The 18,010-nt window shown below is 38.5% G+C and overlaps 3 protein-coding genes across 4 annotated transcripts in view; 2 read left to right on the top strand and 1 right to left on the bottom strand.

Moving 5' to 3' along the window:
- stag1a (STAG1 cohesin complex component a) overlaps window positions 1–6,350 on the top strand; it is a 40,680-nt gene extending 34,330 nt beyond the window's left edge. The window contains exons 20-34 of one of the 2 annotated variants that reach the window (XM_039676379.2): window positions 52–122; window positions 228–315; window positions 774–854; window positions 961–1,053; window positions 1,136–1,310; window positions 1,467–1,606; window positions 1,929–2,030; window positions 2,148–2,296; window positions 2,380–2,508; window positions 3,320–3,525; window positions 3,653–3,824; window positions 4,196–4,309; window positions 4,390–4,504; window positions 4,788–4,868; window positions 5,258–6,350. In XM_039676379.2, coding sequence (XP_039532313.1) covers window positions 52–122; window positions 228–315; window positions 774–854; window positions 961–1,053; window positions 1,136–1,310; window positions 1,467–1,606; window positions 1,929–2,030; window positions 2,148–2,296; window positions 2,380–2,508; window positions 3,320–3,525; window positions 3,653–3,824; window positions 4,196–4,309; window positions 4,390–4,504; window positions 4,788–4,868; window positions 5,258–5,281 — 1,740 coding nt within the window. In that variant the 3' untranslated portion in view covers window positions 5,282–6,350. Of the gene's footprint in view, window positions 1–51; window positions 123–227; window positions 316–773; window positions 855–960; window positions 1,054–1,135; window positions 1,311–1,466; window positions 1,607–1,928; window positions 2,031–2,147; window positions 2,297–2,379; window positions 2,509–3,319; window positions 3,526–3,614; window positions 3,825–4,195; window positions 4,310–4,389; window positions 4,505–4,787; window positions 4,869–5,257 lie in introns of those variants that run through there. The other variant, XM_089131296.1, reaches the window with a different exon arrangement.
- Window positions 6,349–12,341, bottom strand: pccb (propionyl-CoA carboxylase subunit beta). Its single transcript, XM_039676380.2, has 15 exons — window positions 12,068–12,341; window positions 11,863–11,982; window positions 11,423–11,491; window positions 11,260–11,316; window positions 11,058–11,171; window positions 10,260–10,370; window positions 10,017–10,125; window positions 9,811–9,931; window positions 9,632–9,713; window positions 9,420–9,543; window positions 8,640–8,747; window positions 8,426–8,526; window positions 8,248–8,346; window positions 6,791–6,890; window positions 6,349–6,626 (listed from the first exon to the last, which is right to left on the bottom strand). The coding sequence occupies exons 1-15, from the start codon at window positions 12,308–12,310 to the stop codon at window positions 6,505–6,507; spliced, it is 1,680 nt and encodes a 559-aa protein (XP_039532314.1). The 5' UTR covers window positions 12,311–12,341; the 3' UTR covers window positions 6,349–6,504.
- A 550-nt stretch (window positions 12,342–12,891) lies between these two features.
- Window positions 12,892–17,843, top strand: msl2a (MSL complex subunit 2a). Its single transcript, XM_039677493.2, has 2 exons — window positions 12,892–13,829; window positions 15,774–17,843. The coding sequence occupies exons 1-2, from the start codon at window positions 13,688–13,690 to the stop codon at window positions 17,198–17,200; spliced, it is 1,569 nt and encodes a 522-aa protein (XP_039533427.2). The 5' UTR covers window positions 12,892–13,687; the 3' UTR covers window positions 17,201–17,843.
- The last annotated feature ends 167 nt before the right edge of the window (window positions 17,844–18,010 follow it).

Raw genomic sequence — 18,010 nt, 5'->3', positions numbered from 1 at the left:
TTGTGTCAGGGTCGCTGATCGAACATTTCTGAATGTCTGCCTCTTTTACAGGGGGAAGAGGCGGATGACGACGACATCTACAACGTTCTCTCCACTCTTAAGAGACTCACAGCCTTTCACAAGTACGCTGCTGTATTGTTGAATTACTGTGCAAAAGAAAGTTACTTCTGTCCACTTGGAGTCATTGAGTGCTAATGAACAATGTGTCCTTCTCATCTCTCCATCAGTGCTCATGACTTGACCAGATGGGATTTGTTTGGGAACTGCTACAGGTTGCTAAGGACGGGAATAGAGCAGGGCTCTATGCCAGAGCAGGTGCGTCTGTTGCAGATATGAGATGGAGGAATCTCATAAAGCCTGTCAAGAACATGTTACATTTCAACACAGTTAATTGCATTGTGACATTAGTTTCATAACAGTTCTCAGTTTACTGTAATAAAAAAAGCAGCATTAATTTATTTGATTAAGTATTTATACATTGTGTTTAGTATTTATACATTGTGGAAGTTACAAAGTAATTTATAAAACAATCTTAAAAATGTATGCTTTTATTAGAGTATGGAGAACTGCACATTAAATATTGACTTATTTCATAAGATAGATCTATTTATCTATCTATCTATCATCCATTTTCTGTTTTTTTCCCATTGATATTAGATTTTTTTACTCTCTCAGTGAGATTCACCCAGTTATTGAAGATTTACAGGTGACTAATGCAGATTTCATGTAAATCACGTTGTGTCCTAAAGTGTGTTTAATTGTGTGGTTTGTAGATAGCAGTGCAGGCTCTTCAGTGTTCTCATTACTCTATGCTGTGGCAGTTGGTGAAAATCACAGAGGGATCTCCATCCAAGGTCTGTGAGGCATATATTTAATGCCTTATTATTTAGCAGGTGGTTTTAAATACAAACTGGTTATTGCAACTTTCAACCAAAAGACAATTCATCTGTTTGATTTCAGGATGATCTTCTAGCATTACGGCGAGTTGTTAAATCTTTTCTAGCTGTGTGCCAGCAGTGTTTATCAAATGTTAACACACCGGTTAAAGAGCAGGTAAGCTAAAGACCCTCATCCTTTCATTCAGGACCGATGTGCCTGTGCAAGAGTCATTCACCTTCCCATTTCTTCCTTCCAGGCGTTCATGCTGTTATGCGACCTACTGATGATCTTCAGTCACCAGCTCACCACAGGGTCCAGAGAGGGTCTGCAACCTCTGGTCTTCAATCCAGACAGCACCCTACAGAACGAGCTGCTCAACTTCGTCCTAGACAATGTGTTTATTGACCAGGATGATGAGAATCAGAGCATAGGTGAGCCTACAGACAGTATTAATGATGTGGTGAATGAGATCCAGTGAATGAGATGGATGTATCCAATATGATATCCGTCAGATACTGTGCAGATGTAAGAGACTTTTCAATAATGTTTTGACGTCTAGCTGATGTGTTTTCATGTTTTTTACATAGAGGGTGATGAGGAGGATGAAGCTAACAAGATTGAGGCCTTACACAAGAGGAGGAACCTTCTAGCTGCCTTCAGCAAGCTCATCATTTATGATATAGTAGACATGCCAGCTGCTGCAGATATCTTCAAACACTACATGAAGGTAAGACAGCCAGTCATCACCTTACCTGACGTGTCCACTGGAGTGGAAGAAATCTTGTTGGGTTGTCTTTTATACATATACTTTTGTCCAACCACAATGAAAGCATTCACAATTTTAATTCAACTTATTGTACTGATTGTCTAGTGTTAAGTTGAACATCTATTAACATCTGTTCTGTTAACCCCAATCCCCCCACGCTGCTCACCTCCTGTAGAAAAGGAAGTGAAAGTGCCTGCTGTTCTCTGCTCCAGCGAACAGATATATTACTTAAACTGTTACGCCAACATACATTCTGCTTTTACTACTTGTAAACTACTTGCAGTACTACAACGATTATGGAGACATCATCAAGGAGACTCTAAGTAAGACCAGACAGACGGACAAAATACTGTGTGCCAAGACACTCATCCTGAGCTTACAGCAGGTGAGATGACAGCCTCCATTTTGAGGGATGTTCTGGCATAAGATGAACATGATATTCACATTATCATTTTAATCAAATTATAATTGTAATAATCCTGTTGTTATTTCTGTTCTTCAGCTCTTCAATGAGCTGATCCAGGATCAGGGGCCTAACTTAGACAGGACCTCATCTCATGTGAGCGGCATTAAGGAATTGGCTCGTCGCTTTGCCCTCACCTTTGGATTGGACCAGATCAAAACCAGAGAAGCTGTGGCCACACTGCATAAGTAACTTCTGTTTCATGTTTGAATTATTACTCATCAAATACCAAATGAATCATACTTCTCACAAATATTTTTGCTGTATTCAGAGATGGGATTGAGTTCGCCTTTAAGTATCAGAATCCTAAAGGATCGGAGTATCCCCCTCCGAATCTGGCCTTCCTTGAGGTTCTCTGTGAATTTTCCTCCAAACTACTTCGCCAAGACAAGAAAACAGTGTAAGTTGGTCTAAAGAGCACTTTGTTTAATGTTTTCTTTTTATTCTTATATGCTTGAGCGCTGCCTTGTTTTAGTAATAGAGACTGACTGTGCATAAGAACAATTTGTAAAAATTTGTAAAATCAGTAAAATTTGTTTTCATTGGATGGAACCTTGGAGAACCTGAATAGAAACATTTGTATGATAATGTATTAAAAAAAGAAAAACTTAGAATTGTCTGTTTAAAATTTTAAGTAATAAAATTATTATTTTAATTATATGTCAGGGTTTTTTGTGTTCTCTCTTTGCCTGTACAGGCACTCATTAATTTTATAAATAATAAAAGAGAAATTTGTGTGTATTTTTGACTGCACTACAGTATATGATCATGCTACCATTCATTCAAGTGCTATTGAACCATTCAAGTGTTTTGTAATCGATTGACAGCACTAAAATATACAGTATATACTAGAACAAGACTGAACAAAACTTTTTTTTATTAATGCTTTTATTAACCTTAACCTAGCTTTATTAATTTCAACATTTACTAATACATTATTAAAATCAATGGTTGTATTTGTTAACATTAGTTAATGCACCGTGAACTAACATGAACAAACAATAAACAGCTGTATTTTTATTAACTAACATTAAGAAAGATTAATAAATACTCTAACAAATGTATTGCTCATTGTTAATTCATGCTAGTTAATACATTAACTAATGTTAACTAATAAACCTTATTATAAAGTGTTACAGATAATAGTTTTTTAAATTATATGAATATATTATTTATGTTGGTGCCATTGTGTTTTTCCTTTGACTATACAGGCACTCGTATCTTGAAAAGTTCATGACAGAGCAGATGATGGAGAGACGGGAGGACATCTGGCTGCCGCTTATCTCCTACAGGAACTCTCTGTTGACGGGCGGAGATGAAGATCGCATGTCCATCACCAGCGGCAGCAGCAGCAGCAAAGCCGGATCCATACGAAGCAAGAAGGGCCGTGTGCCCCTGCACAAGAAACGCATCGAGGGTGAGGATGCCAGTAGATGTAATCATACTAATATAAGAAGGGAGAACAGTGGGTTGGTTCAGTTGACTAAGATGCCTAAAAGTAAGCAGTCATGGGCTGTTTTGTGTGTGTTGCCGTGGTTCTGCAGAGGAGAGTGTGGAGGGCTCTTGGATGATGAGGAATGACACCCTACAGACCCCTGGAGCCCTGCAGACACCCCAGCTCACATCCACCGTGCTCCGAGAGAACCCTCGGCAAGCTGCTGAGATCCTCCCTGACCAGGATTCTGAGCCCGGGTCTGAATCCGACTATATTCATAAGTGAGTGACCAATCTTATAATCCATTTCATTTCAAAACCATGAGCACCATTTTGGCCATGCTGTGAATTTAATGTTGTTATTTAACTTTTATTTAGATTTTTTTTTTAGTTTGAAGAGTTTTACATTTTAGTGCAAGTTAATGTTTGTTATGTGCCTTTTTATTAATATTTCTATTTAGCTTTATTTTTATTCAAGGTTTAGTCATTTTAGTACTCTAAGTTAGCTGCCAAAGCAATGTTTCTCATTTTTGTTTGTTTTCCTTTAATATTAATATTTTATTTCAATTAATAGTTTTAGTTTACAGTAACAACACTGGTTGATTTATGTCAACTAGTATGTGCACAGTATTATGTTGGTTCCTCTCGATTAGTCCTCAGATGCAGATGTCCTGGCTTGGCCAGCAGAAGATGGAGGAGGTCAACAGGAAGGAACGCACAGCCATGAACTACATGAAGGCCCGTAGCGGAGGAGTACGACAGACTGTGTACGTGATGAAACGTGTGTGGGGTGTAAAAAAAGGAGGAACGTGCTGTAGTAAATGCTACTTTGATTTCTCGACTCTAGACGTGGTCTCATGGAGGACGACGCAGAGCCCATCTTTGAGGACGTCATGATGTCGTCTCGAGGACAGCTGGAAGACATGAGTGAGGAATTTGAGGACACCATGGTCATTGATCTGGTAAGGTTCACACCACTATGACACACACAGACTGTCCTGAGGAACATTTTTAAGTCCGCTTCACACTTCTAAGAGCCCTCCAAAAATTAGGCACCGGTAAATCTACTATATCATGAGAAAGTAGCTATTTGTATTTTGCTTACAAATGACCGTCGGTGGATAAAGACACTCTTTCCACCATAATGGTGTAGTTACAACATTGCCCAGCACTTATAGATGATACTACTAAGTGTTTCAGAATATCTAAAATATTCTTAATCACATTATCTTAAATCCTGTGTAGCCTCCATCCAGGAACAGGCGGGAGAGAGCCGAGCTGAGACCGGACTTCTTTGACTCGGCAGCCATGATTGAGGACGAGTCGGTGAGAATCGCTATTCGCTAAAGCTTTCAAATCATTATATACATGTATTATTATTCAAGATAAAACTAAACCATTATGACTTAATGTGATTATCAAATCGCAAAGGCTTTAATTCAATTAAATAAATATATATGATGCATGTTTCAGCATGGCACAGAACGTTTCCCATGATCCGATGTTTTCTATGCTTATTATATTTTTCCACACTTATTATATTTTACAGCAAAATATTATAATGGTATATTCATTTTAGTATTATTTAGTAATAATAATATTTATTAGAATTATAATATAGTCATACTGATATAATCACACAATGCAGCCCCACAGACAATCACAATTTATCTCAGGAAAAAGCACAATGAAAATGATTATATATTTTTTCTCAGGGTTTCACGATGCCCATGTTCTGAGATGCCACAACAACTGGAAAAAAGAGCTTCTGAATTGATTAAAGCAAGGGCTGAAGAGATGTTCACAAAGGAGCAGAAGCTCTGTTTTTGATAAGGTTGAGGAATTCTGGAGCAAACTCTCCACAAACCCTCTTTTATCAGATGCCACAGAGAAGCTTTTATTCATCCACAGATTATTTTAGTCCAGTCCAATCAGGTCACATATGGTGAATTGTTCTGTCAAACAGGTTCTTCATCAGCTCATCTGAATCGCACTGGATGGGATTAACATCATGGTACAGATCAATCATGTAAGAATGTACGGTCCCATATTCAAGATGTACATATTTGTGTTTATCCATCCTACTATGTAGATGCCCTGTACAGTTAGATTATGAAGTGGCTTTTAATATCAGGTCAACGAACAGATTGTTCCATCAAAAAAAAAAAAAGTTTTAAACATTGGTCAATCTTCAATCAGTCTAATTTACATATAAATAAATAACACTTAACAGTCATAATTATGCTAAATGACAAAGGAAGGTAAGAAAAGAGTGTTAAAAATGCAGTAAATATTGTCAGAGCCAAAACATCTCCGTGTGACACAGTTGTCCTGAAGGGGGCGTTACATGTTGTGTATTTTGGCTTTCAGAAACATTTGAATGGTCAGTATTTTCTTTCTAGTAGATTTAGGTGAGGTTTATTTGTGTGAAATATCTATACGGCAGGGTTTTCATCAGTTACTCTTGTCCGGATCAAACAGAAGATGCTGCTGTGCCGTGTGTTGAGCGAGGCCCGTTCAACTATTGCCTCCGTCTAAGTGCTCTATGGTCCTGTGCTCTCATAAAGTGAAAAGTTATTCTGACAAGAACACGAGTTTCCCATGATCGTCATTACTCCCCACCCTGAGCCCCGGTTAGTTTTGCTAGTGTGCGTGTAAATTGTACATTTTCAATATAAAATGGTTTTCTTTTGTACAACTTAGAAATGATGTACCACTTTCCCTTTTAATGGAAAACCGTTCTAAAACTTTTCTTCAGTGAACTTATGGAAAACTCACTTTTTCAGAAAATAAATATGTAATCATGAACCGTGGGAGTGTTTTATTGACCTTGAGAATGTTTAAATAACGACATAATGCATAAGAGTGGGAATAAGGCACATGGAACCATGTGTAAAAACATGATACTCTCTCCAGTCTACCACAGTTGTGAAATGCTATAAAATTAGTGTTGAGAAGAAGTTTATAAAGGTATGTTAGCATGTTTCTTCCAGGGGTTGGTCTGTTTCTTGCTGGCGAGCACCTCCAGATCTCTACAGATCCTCTTGCGTGTGGTTGAGGGCTGAATGATATCATCCACGAAGCCTGTGAAACACATTCAATGTTATACACGCGTAGCTGCAGAACCAAGCACATCTGTATTGCAGTCAGTGTAAGGTAAGAGCTGTGATGACAAGCCTCACTGCCACTGAAGATGAATGTATATTGTGTCTGTTTATATATATGACATATATAGATGTCCTGTGCACCTCTGACAGCAGCGGGGAAGGGATTGGCAAACTTCTCCACATATTCAGCTTCAGCCTCGGCCTGATTCTCCTTTCCTCTGAAGATGATCTGAACTGCACCCTTAAAAATGAAATGTAAGTATAGGGTTTCAGATGATATGATTTGTCCAGTTATTGCAAATCTTTAAAGAATTCAATTGTCAAATTTGGAGCCGAAGAAATACCTAAATTTATACTGACTGATTGATTTGTGTCATTTCATGACCAAAATCACTTTCAAATTTGTCTTATATTAAAACAAATGGTGTACACTGCATCAGGAATAAGGTTATTTTGTGGAAAAATTAACATCTTATACTCACCAAGGTGGCATTTCTCAAAAATATTTGATCAAAAACGCAGTAAAAACAAATGCTGAGAAAATTTACAATTTAAAACAACAGTTTTCTGTTGTAATATATTTCAAAAATATAATTTGGTCAAAACTGAATTTGTCAGTGTTACATGATCCTTCAGAAATTATTTTATATGCTGATTTGTTGCACAAAAACCATTTCTTATCAATTTCAAAAAACATTTTTGTGGATTTTTATGAATAGAAATGTTAATATTTCACAATTACTGTTTTATGATCAAATAAATGCAGTTGAGCATAAGATCATTTTTAAAAGCGTATAAAATCTGTATTGATGAAAATATTGATGAGATATCAATACCACTGATCATGTCAATTAATTATGATTTTTCAATTCATTTGAAATAGAAATATGTTGTAACATAGATATCTTTCCTTTCATTCTTTTTTTATCAGCATCCTGATAAAAAATGCTGATAATGCATCCTTAATCTTTATTAAAAAAATTATTACTGGCCCAAAACTATATATATACACTGTATATATATATGGCTAATTCATTATAGAAATATCAATGAGCATCATTGTTGCTTTGGAGTCACTAATGGACACCCAGCAGAAATATTTATAGTTTGTTAGTTTGTACTTTAAACAGTCAACATGTGATATGATCTGTACTATCCAAACTCCGAGTCAGCAGCACCTGTTACTCAACTCACAGCCTGAGCCTCTGGCTTAGAAATGAAAAGAGTAGAAGGGACAAGCAACTTATCACTGAAAAGAGCCAAGCATAGTGATCATTGCCGCTGTAAGTGTATATCTGGGCTGACGCTCTCTGGATGCTCTCATGTCCATCTGATACTCCTCTGAACTGGTTACCGGATAAAGAATTTCGTAAAACTGGCTTCTAACACAAATATATTTATTTGGGGCTAATTATATATATATATATATATATAGCCCACAAAATATTTAGCCATCCTGAGATTTAAATGCAGCTGGTAGGTTTGGCTTTAAGCTCATAAATGCCCTAGAAAGCCCCATAATTCACCCACAATGCATATTTATTATGCAAGTGCATTGGCCATATAACTTGTTTCAGCTCATTAGTCTTCAGTTTTACCTTTGCACCCATCACTGCGACCTCAGCGGATGGCCAGGCATAGTTGACGTCTCCTCTCAAATGTTTGGAACTCATCACATCATAAGCACCTCCATATGCCTGAAGACAGGACACATAGGATTCAGCAGACAAGCTAGTTAGAACCGTACACATGCACACTCATCATTCTGCCTCCTACCTTCCTAGTGATGACAGTGATTTTTGGAACTGTGGCCTCGGCAAAAGCATACAACAGTTTGGCTCCGTGTCTGATGATGCCTCCGTACTCTTGAGCTGTGCCTGTGGAAACACAGAACATTTCTGTCAGTATTCTATTTAAAAATTCTATTTAAAATGATTTTGAAAAAACCCCAGCAAAGTTAAGGTTAGGATAATAAAATGTCTCCAGACACCTGGCAGGAATCCAGGCACATCCACAAATGTGATGATGGGAATGTTGAAGGCGTCACAGAAACGAACAAAGCGGGCCGCTTTAACAGATGAATTTATGTCCAAACAGCCTAAAATACACAAGAAAAAAGGGACATAACAAAAAATGTGAAATCTATGTTTACATAATATGCAAGAATATTTTACATGTAATAACCGCTACTGTTCAGAAGTTTTTGAAGAAATCTCTAATGCTCACTAAGGCTGCATTTATTTGATTGAAAATGTAGTAAAACAGTAATATTGTGAAAAATTATTACAACTTCAATATAACTGCTTTCTCTTGTAATATAATTTTAAATGTAATTTATTCCTGTAATGGCAAAGCTGAATTTTAAGCATCATTACTCCAGTCTTCAGTGTCACATGATCCTTCAGAAATCATTCTAATATGCTGATTTGCTGCTCAAATTTGTTGAAAACAATTGTGCTACTTCATATTTTTGTGGAAACCATGGTCATTTTTTCAGGATTCTTTGTAAGTCTTTACTTTTGATCAATTTAAAGCTGCAGTCCGTAGTTTTTTTCTCTTTGTCGCCATCTCTGTTCGAAATCTGCATTTGCAGTCATTCGCGGAATTATCAACTTTACCGCTTTGAATCGAGTTAAGGCAAGCAGATAGTTTTGAACACTGGCTGGTTATGTACTTACTCAAACATTTATTTTGGATAATTTTTAACCCAAAAGTTACGGACTGAAGCTTTAATGTGTGAATAAAAGTATAAAATAAAATAATAACCCACCAGATGCCACTTTTGGCTGGTTTCCCACTATGCCTACAGTCCGACCATTCATCCTGGCAAATCCCACCACAATATTTTTGGCGTAGTTGGGCATAATCTCAAAGAATTCTCTCTCATCTACTATCTGTAAGAGTGAAATGACAATCATAAGCACTACCTGATGAGCTTTTGCATGACTTTTTGAATTGTTTGTTAACTAAAGATGTACATACACCATGAACGATGTCCAGCATGTCATAAGCTTTTGTGGTTTCAAAAGGAACAACAGTGTCCAAACCAGGAACCAGCCGGTCGCTGAAGAAAACAAATTGACATGATAGCAGCAGACTGGCCCAGCTGGTCAAGAGAAGTTGACTGATAAAGAAAGAAAAGAAAAAGTACGGTTCCTCACCGAGGATCATGGCACTCAATGACTGGAGCTGGATCTTTGTTGCTTAGTGGGAGAAAGTTGAAAAAGTCTCTCAAGTTCAGAAGGGCATCAATGTCATTCTCAAAGGCCCGATGAGCAACACCTGAAAGAAAGCAAAAAGCTCTTCATATTACAAGAAAGCAAAGATAATCTTCAGTCAGACGCACAGGTTAAATCGATCGACCTACCCGACACAGCGGTATGGGTTTTTGCTCCACCCAGCTCTTCCTGGGTAACATCCTCGTTTGTTACAGATTTCACCACATCTGGGCCTGTGATAAAAAGGTAGGAGGTGTCCTGCAAACACAGTTTCAAGTTTTTCATGACAAATTGGTGTACCAGCAGGGACCTGATTCTAAAATTAAAATATACACAAGAAATCTGAATTCAAATGTAATATGCATTTACACTCAAAAATGTACTTTTCTTACCTTTACCATGAAGGTAAAGTCTGTCAGAGCAGGCGAGTACACGGCACCACCTGCACACGGGCCCATGATGAGAGAGATCTGAGGAACTACACCTGAGGCCATCACATTCCGCTGAAGAACAAATACCATTGTGCAGTAAGTCCTGGAATATATGTCCGCTACCAGCGTTTGGGCTCAGTATGATTTTTAATTAATACTTTTATTCAGCAAGGATGCATTAAACTGATCAAAAGTAGCAGGAAATACATTTATGGTAAAAAAAAAAATCTATTTTAAATAAACACTTTAAATTGAACTTTCTATTCATCAAAAAAACCTGAAAAACTAAAATATTACGCAGCTGTTTTTGACATTGATAATAATAAGAAATGTTTCTTGAGCAGTAAAATCAGCATATTAGAACGATTTCTGAAGGATCATGTGACACTGAAGATAGGAAACTGGAAAAAAGACCAAAACTTTAAAGTACAAAATTTCGAGCTTTTTTCGAGGAAAGTGCTTTAAGGTTCAGTTAGTGATATAAATATATAATCAACAAAAAACTAAAATCTGCTTGTTCAAGAAGAGCGGGAAGTGCTACGCGTCGGTATCATTCAAATGGTTGTAAAGTGAAAAAAAAATGTTGGCAACAGTCCGTCTTACAATGTCTAAAATACATATATATGGCTGTTTTAATGTAGTTTTGATCAAATAAATGCAGCCTAGGTGAGCATAAGGGAACATTAAAAAAATAAAAATATGATCAAGCCCAAACTTTTGAATGTAGTGTATGTATCCAAAATTTTCCCCCAAGTTTACCAAGAATATGTCAGCATATCCTGCAAGGGACTCAACGCCTTCCTGAATGCGGGCTCCACCCGAGTCATTGAGACCGATTACTGGGGCTCCAACCATCATAGCTTGGTCCATGATCTAGGAATTAAATTGCAGTGATTTTACTGTTTGACAGAATTTTGCCTATGCATTTTTTTAAGTCAGATCCAAACCTGACCAGTCTCACCTTGCAGATCTTCTGAGCATGAGCTCCTGATAAACTACCTCCGAACACGGTGAAGTCCTGTGGACAAAGGAGCATTTCACTTATGACAAGAGAATGGAGATAGCCGGTATTCAAATAAAACATTTTAATGTTACAAACCTATGGTCAAAAGCTAGTATCATACCTGGCTGAAAACATAGACCAGTCTTCCATTGATTCTTCCCTGTCCGGTCACTACACTGTCTCCTGGGTACTGAAAACAAAGACAGGGTGAGGCAAATCATTAGTGTCCCTCGTCTACAAGTGTTAAAATAACAATGGGTGATGCTAACATTTACTGTGCTGTTATAGACCTCAAATCGTAACTAAAATTTCAGTATTATTTTCTTACGTCATGAAAATTGAGCTGTCACCAAATCTCTTCTCCTTACTCTATTATAATTATTAGAAATGCATTAACACCTTAACCCCACTTTGTCCAAGTCTACTCAGTGCAAGGCCCTCCTATCTCAGCAGATGTTGACATTGAGCGCTGTTTTTATTTTATAACTTATGACATGGAAAAATAGGAATATTTCTGCATTCATTGTAGTTTCTTTGACCTGCGAGGTGGCGGTGACATACCTTATTATGATCTGCCTCCATGCCGAAGTCAGAACAGCGATGCTCCACAAACATGTCATACTCCACGAACGAGTCCTGGTCCAGCAAGAGCTTCACTCTCTCTCTCGCTGTCAGTTTACCCTGCGCACAGGCATTACGCAGTTCTTCTCGGATTGTTGTGCTTTCACTTAACTTTATGTCAACTATGAAACTTTTCATAACTTACCCTTTTGTGCTGTGCAGCTATCCTCATCTGCCCTCCTCCTATTAGCGCTGCATTTCGCTTCTTCTCAATTCTCTCCTGCACAGACATATGACTGACAGAATAACATCTTGCATTTTGCAGTACTTTCGATTGGACGAATGCCCCAGCGACTGCGCCGTACGGAATCTGACCTACACTTTTAAAAGAACATTTTAGGCGATGTAATAGTCCCAGACTACTTCGAATTAACGTGTAGGTCGCCATCACTGCTACTGAGGACACAGAAGCTATCGGAAACCCCTATCGGTGTATTCAGCCAATCAGCAACAACCGCTTACTTTTCAGAGCCAATTACTGCTCGGTTAGCTAGGAGGGCGTGAGTGAATGAGCCAATCACTGCAGAGCCCTACGTTTTTAGACGAACATGATAGATGTAGTCAATATTAACGTCAACAATGATAAACTACAGTTCCCAACTGCTACCCAGTTGTTTTGAGAATGGCTTTTTGAACGTTAGACCAAGGAAAAATAAAAGCAAAATTCTGCTGTAAAACCATTAAAACCTTTGAAGAATTCCTCATTAAATACTACTGTTGAAGAAGATGTAAATCTGTTACATAAGATGTTAAAGAACAAATAAAGGAAATATACAACGTTTAATTATTGCTTTGCTCTACCTCCAGTTTCTTGTTTTTTTAGTGCTTTCTTTGTGATGTATTTATCTACTGCAATCTTTGTTCAATATATATATATATATATATATATATAATAAAAACAGAGCCTCGTAGTAGCGTGTGATTTATACAGTCTCACACTAGGGGGCAGTACTGACTGGAGGTCGTGTTTAATTCCAAGCGCTCTTTTACTCTTGTTTGGTATTGTTCCTCTCAGTCAGGAGGATGCAAAAGTTAACAGAGGAATAATAAGCAACTGGCTATAACACGGGCTAATGTATGGGAATATCTTGCAAAGTAGGGAATTCAGTTGAATATTATATAAACAAATTGCATTCGTTAGTGAGAGAAAAGCTCTCTTATTCACCAACCCGAAGAAAAGTGCAGCCAGTATTAGCTAGCTAGCGAACTAGCAAGCAAGCAAGCGAAGTGTGTGGTTTGTTCAGTTAAACTGTTAATAACCGCTTGGGTTGATCATTTCAAAGGATTATACTTTTTGTGCAACGGATTTTCTTCTTCTTTTTTCTATTTGTTATTTGTGGACGGATTATTCGCTGAGCTCGTGTCGCCGACTGTACACCTCTGGCCTGTTGTGCTTCTCTCTGAAATGCTGTTTATCGCCCAGTCCTTCATCTCTGTGTACTTTATCACTAACGTGCAGCGCCATTCATATTGAGGAAAAGTTAATCCGGATCTGACACTAATGGAAGGCAGACTATAGTCTGTGTAGACTTCGTTTACAGCATCTGGAGGATCATCGAAACACCGACATGTTAACAAGCAGACGACTCAAAGCCGCTCATCTGCTTGCGAGTCATGTCAAATTACACTCTTTGTTTGAGCCGTTGGGTCAAGCCTGGTTGATTGTGTTCTCCCCGTTATTCTGCTTCGGGAGTCAGTTTATCAGTCGCTCTCAGTAGTTGATCAGCCCGTTCCTCTTGTCCTGCTATTGACTGAAGTCGCTGAGATGAACCCGGTAAACGCCACCTCGCTGTACGTATCGGCGTGTCGCTCTCTTCTGCAGTGCGACCCGAAGGATTCGGAGTCATACGAAGGGCTGTTCAACGTCCTGCCTTTCTTTAGAGACTCCCTATCCTGTCTGGTGTGTGGTGAGTAACTTTCATTTAAAACTAAGCAAAAAAGCATGTTTTGAATGGGCAGCGAAGTAATGTTAGCCGTTAATAAGTTCAGAAAATACAGCACAGCCTCGAGTTTGTTATTGATTTTATTGTTATTGGATACTGCTTAATAAAAGTGTTTCAAACACGTTATGTTATTAAGGGCAAAATGAGTCTTGTTCTTGTATAGTCCGTGCCATAATCATAGATGTATATGGGCACAACAACGTTGTTACGCAATAAAAAGAGATCTTCTGTGGGTTCTGCGCAGTGATATGATGGAAAGCTGAATTCAGGGCTCTTCTGTTTCAGGGCTTTCACTGCAGAGCCATGGGTGGAGCGTGAAGTCCAGCTCCCCCTCTCTGGGTGTAATTTGGGATTAATGGGTGGTGCTAGAAGGTCAAACCACACCCTAACCCTACCCATAACTATCCCTCCACCCATTAGATCCACAGAGGTGGGGCTGGACTTGGTCAGGCTCCACCTATGACGTCAAGAGTGGGGCGCTGGACGTCATTTGGCTCTGCAGTGAGCACAACTTAGACTTCTTGGTTTATTATTTAAATGTCCCTTTTATTTATTTAACTCTAAAAAGTTATTTTAAGGAGTTATTGTAGGTCATGAATCAAACCAACCTGTGACAAAATGAATCACATTACAAACTTTGATTTAAAGCAAAAAAGTTTCAAGACTGTATATTTAACTTCTTTAATGAAGGAAAAAAATGTATATATCCCATGAATCACTGTGAATAATATAATCAAATTAAAAACAATGCAGAATAATTTAAAATAATAATTAGAATAATTTGTTATAATTATAAACCTTTCGTTTTCCTCTTTGAATCTATGAAAACAATTAATAAGAGCATGTGCAAAGTAAAATTGCTCCTGTAAAACACAGAAGATATAATTTCTTAATGATCTCCATGTGGCCTATACTGTGTATATAGAGTATATCTCCATTGTTTTTAAATCAATTATATCATTCACAGTGATTCATGGAATTATTTATAATATATATATATATATATAATATTCCATGAATCACTGTGAATTATATATATTTATTTTTATTATATATTATTATTTATATATATATATATATATATATATATATATATATATATATATATATATATATATATATATAAAAAAAATATTAGAGAGGGAGAGAGATTTTTATGAATTTTGCAAAAGATACATACAAATATTTACAAGTAGTTAACAAGTAGTTTCGGAGCATAGAGAGACTGACTGCCATGTCATTCATGGTGTTCATTGGTGTTGGATTGTGCTAAAGCGTCCTTTTGAAACAATTTACTTGTTTTGATTCCCTGATTGTTGGAGATTTCGATGCAGAATCATCATGGGCGATGTCGTTTTTCACAATGACTTCCAGTCATTAAATAAAATCCTTAAAATGTATGTTTGAAATAATGCAGTCTAATGATTTTAACTAGAGCATTTACCATCGATTAACAAATTTATAGCTCCCAGGTCTGTCTTTAATGCTTTATAAGTTGGGTGGCTGTGGCTCAGTGGTTCATGTAGGTTGTCTACAAATTGTCTACATTGGTTTAATCCCCTGTTCCACCTGGCCAAATGTCGAGGTGTCCATGAGCAAGAAACCCCAGCTGCTCCCGACGAGCTGGATGGCTGACACCGCCGTCGGTGAATGAATGAATGAGTGAGTGAATGGGTGAATGTGTGGCAAAAATGTAAAGCGCTTTGGTGGCCATTGGGTCTGTGAAAGGCAAGCACTATATAAATGCAGTCCATAAGTTATCATTAAAAGTCAATTTCCCTGTGTAGAAAATGAATGGGATTTTTACTTGCATAACCCATCCCACTCTATAGAACGTAATATTGCATAATGTTATTATGTATTGCTTAATTATTTTTTTTAATTAATCTATTGATTCTTTTCATCTAGGAAATTTGCTTCAGGAGCCGCTTGCTCCAAAAGACTCTTCCTGCCAGCACTGTGTTTGCAAGGCTTGCAAAGGCAAGAAAATGCTATTGAAGCCATCCTGCAGCTGGTGTAAAGACTATGAGCAATTTGAGGAGAATAAACAGCTCCAGATTCTGATCGACTGCTACAGGAGTCTCTGCGAGTGTGTCTCGGTGTGCGTCATGACAGAGCAGAGTGCCTTGGGGGTCAAAGGTTACACTGAGGTCAAGAAGATGCTGGAAGAGGTGTTGGGGGTGAAGCAGGAACAAGAAGAGTTTAGTTCCGTCAAAGACGCTGCATATGTTCCTCATCTCAAAATTGAGACAGACTCAGAAAACTCTGCTGACATCAAACCCTCTGAGCAGATCCCAGCTGAGCTAGAGGCCCCCGAGCCAGTCAGTGCAGACAAACCTCTGAGATCTAACTCAGAACTACTCATGAATTCTGTCACTGTTAACGCTGTAAAGTGCAAAGTTAGTCAAGACGAAAGCGCTGAATCCGTGCACCTCAGTGCGGAGAACATAAGGATCCTCGAGGACCTTGAATCTGACATTGCGAGCAAGGGGGTGTCTTGTGAACTGACTGAATCAGTAGCAGAGCTATGTCAGCACTCACAAACCAGCGACGCCCTTACGCCAGGACAGCCTCAGACGTGCCTCGCCGCAGCCCACAGAAAAGTGCGCCTGAGCCGAAAGCGCTCTCGCTCTGAGAGTGACCGTGAGATGCTCCAACCTTTGCCCATCACCAGCCTCATCCAGGGGCCATCGGTAGCGGCCACAGCTCCGTCGAAAACAGCATCTGAACTGAAAGCACCCTCCCCGCCGGTTGTCGTGGTCACTAATGGATGCGTTTTGAAGGTCAACAAGGCCGTGCTGGATTCAACTAAAAATATCCAGATAAACACAGACCTGGCTAATAAGAAGGTTCAGGTCAAGTCTAAAGTGGCCGTCCCGAAAGCGAAGGGCAAGCCGAAGGACAGACTGCTCTCGGCTAGCGTGTTGCCAGGCCAGCCTCCCAAAGTCGTATACAAAAAGACGCAAGAGAAAAAAGGCTGCAAGTGTGGACGAGCCACCCAGAATCCAAGTGTTCTTACCTGCAGGGGTCAAAGGTGCCCCTGCTACTCCAACCGTAAGGCCTGTTTGGACTGCATCTGCAGGGGCTGCCAGAACTCGTACATGGCCAACGGGGAGAAGAAGCTGGAGGCTTTTGCCGTGCCTGAAAAAGCCCTGGAGCAGACCAGGCTCACTCTCGGCATCAACCTCACCAGTATTTCGGTCAGAAACACTGGCACGAACGCTGCTGGGGTCCTCAGCCTGTCCGCGGGCTCGCCCATGGCCTCTTTTCTCACGTCCAGCGCCGATGAGGACCAGAGTTTTGAAGATGCTCTCGAGATGCATTTTGACTGTTGATAGCTGTCCTGCTACTGATATCTCTCACATAGTGGTTGATTCGAAACAGAAGTTGTTTGCCAAAACTCTTGTCCTGTGGTTTTTCATGTTCAACATCAACCACACACACACACTGCTGTAATAGAAAGTTACTGTGAAGCTGAGCTTTATGGCATATTTTGTTTTTATTTTGAAGGACCTGTATGCTTCTGCATGACTGTTGTAGTCACAATGAACTAAGGATCTGATAAACATCTGCTTTTTTTTTTTCTTTAAATGTTCGATGACCCAAACCTTAAAATGAATTCCACAGGTATTTGTGATACATTTGTCTGCTAACACGTGTGGCTCATTATAAACTCTCCCAAAGCTATTCAATGATTAACATTTGTTTACATTCTGTGGTGACTTTTTTTTTTCAAATATATTTATAAATATGAATATACTGCATCTAAACATTCATTGAAGGTAAAATTATACACCGCTATCTGTAATGTAAAATAATTTACTTATGGTGGAAAATGTAGCACTTAGTCCCAATAGTGTTAATGGATTTAGACACCAGTTCCTGTGTCATTTTGACTCTCATTTATAGGACCTTCAGGATATTGAATTATTTAATTTTTTTTGTTCTGTAGATGGTTCCTTATTTTTTTTAACAGGATGTAGTAGTGCTACGTCACTTTTTATTCGTCATGTTCGAGCTTTGAAAGAAAGATGTTGAAATTCCACGTTTGCCAGCGGTTTTATAAAGATGATGAAGCACAAATATGTCGTGACAGAAATGTTCCTCCAATTTTGAGAGTTGCTGATTCATTTTATGCTCACTAT

Source organism: Pimephales promelas, chromosome 5 (assembly GCF_988280905.1).
Source record: "Pimephales promelas chromosome 5, fPimPro1.hap1.1, whole genome shotgun sequence".
Lineage (NCBI taxonomy): Eukaryota > Metazoa > Chordata > Actinopteri > Cypriniformes > Leuciscidae > Pimephales > Pimephales promelas.
Note: the sequence above shows the minus strand (reverse complement) of the source record. Positions and strands in the feature narration are given on the sequence as shown.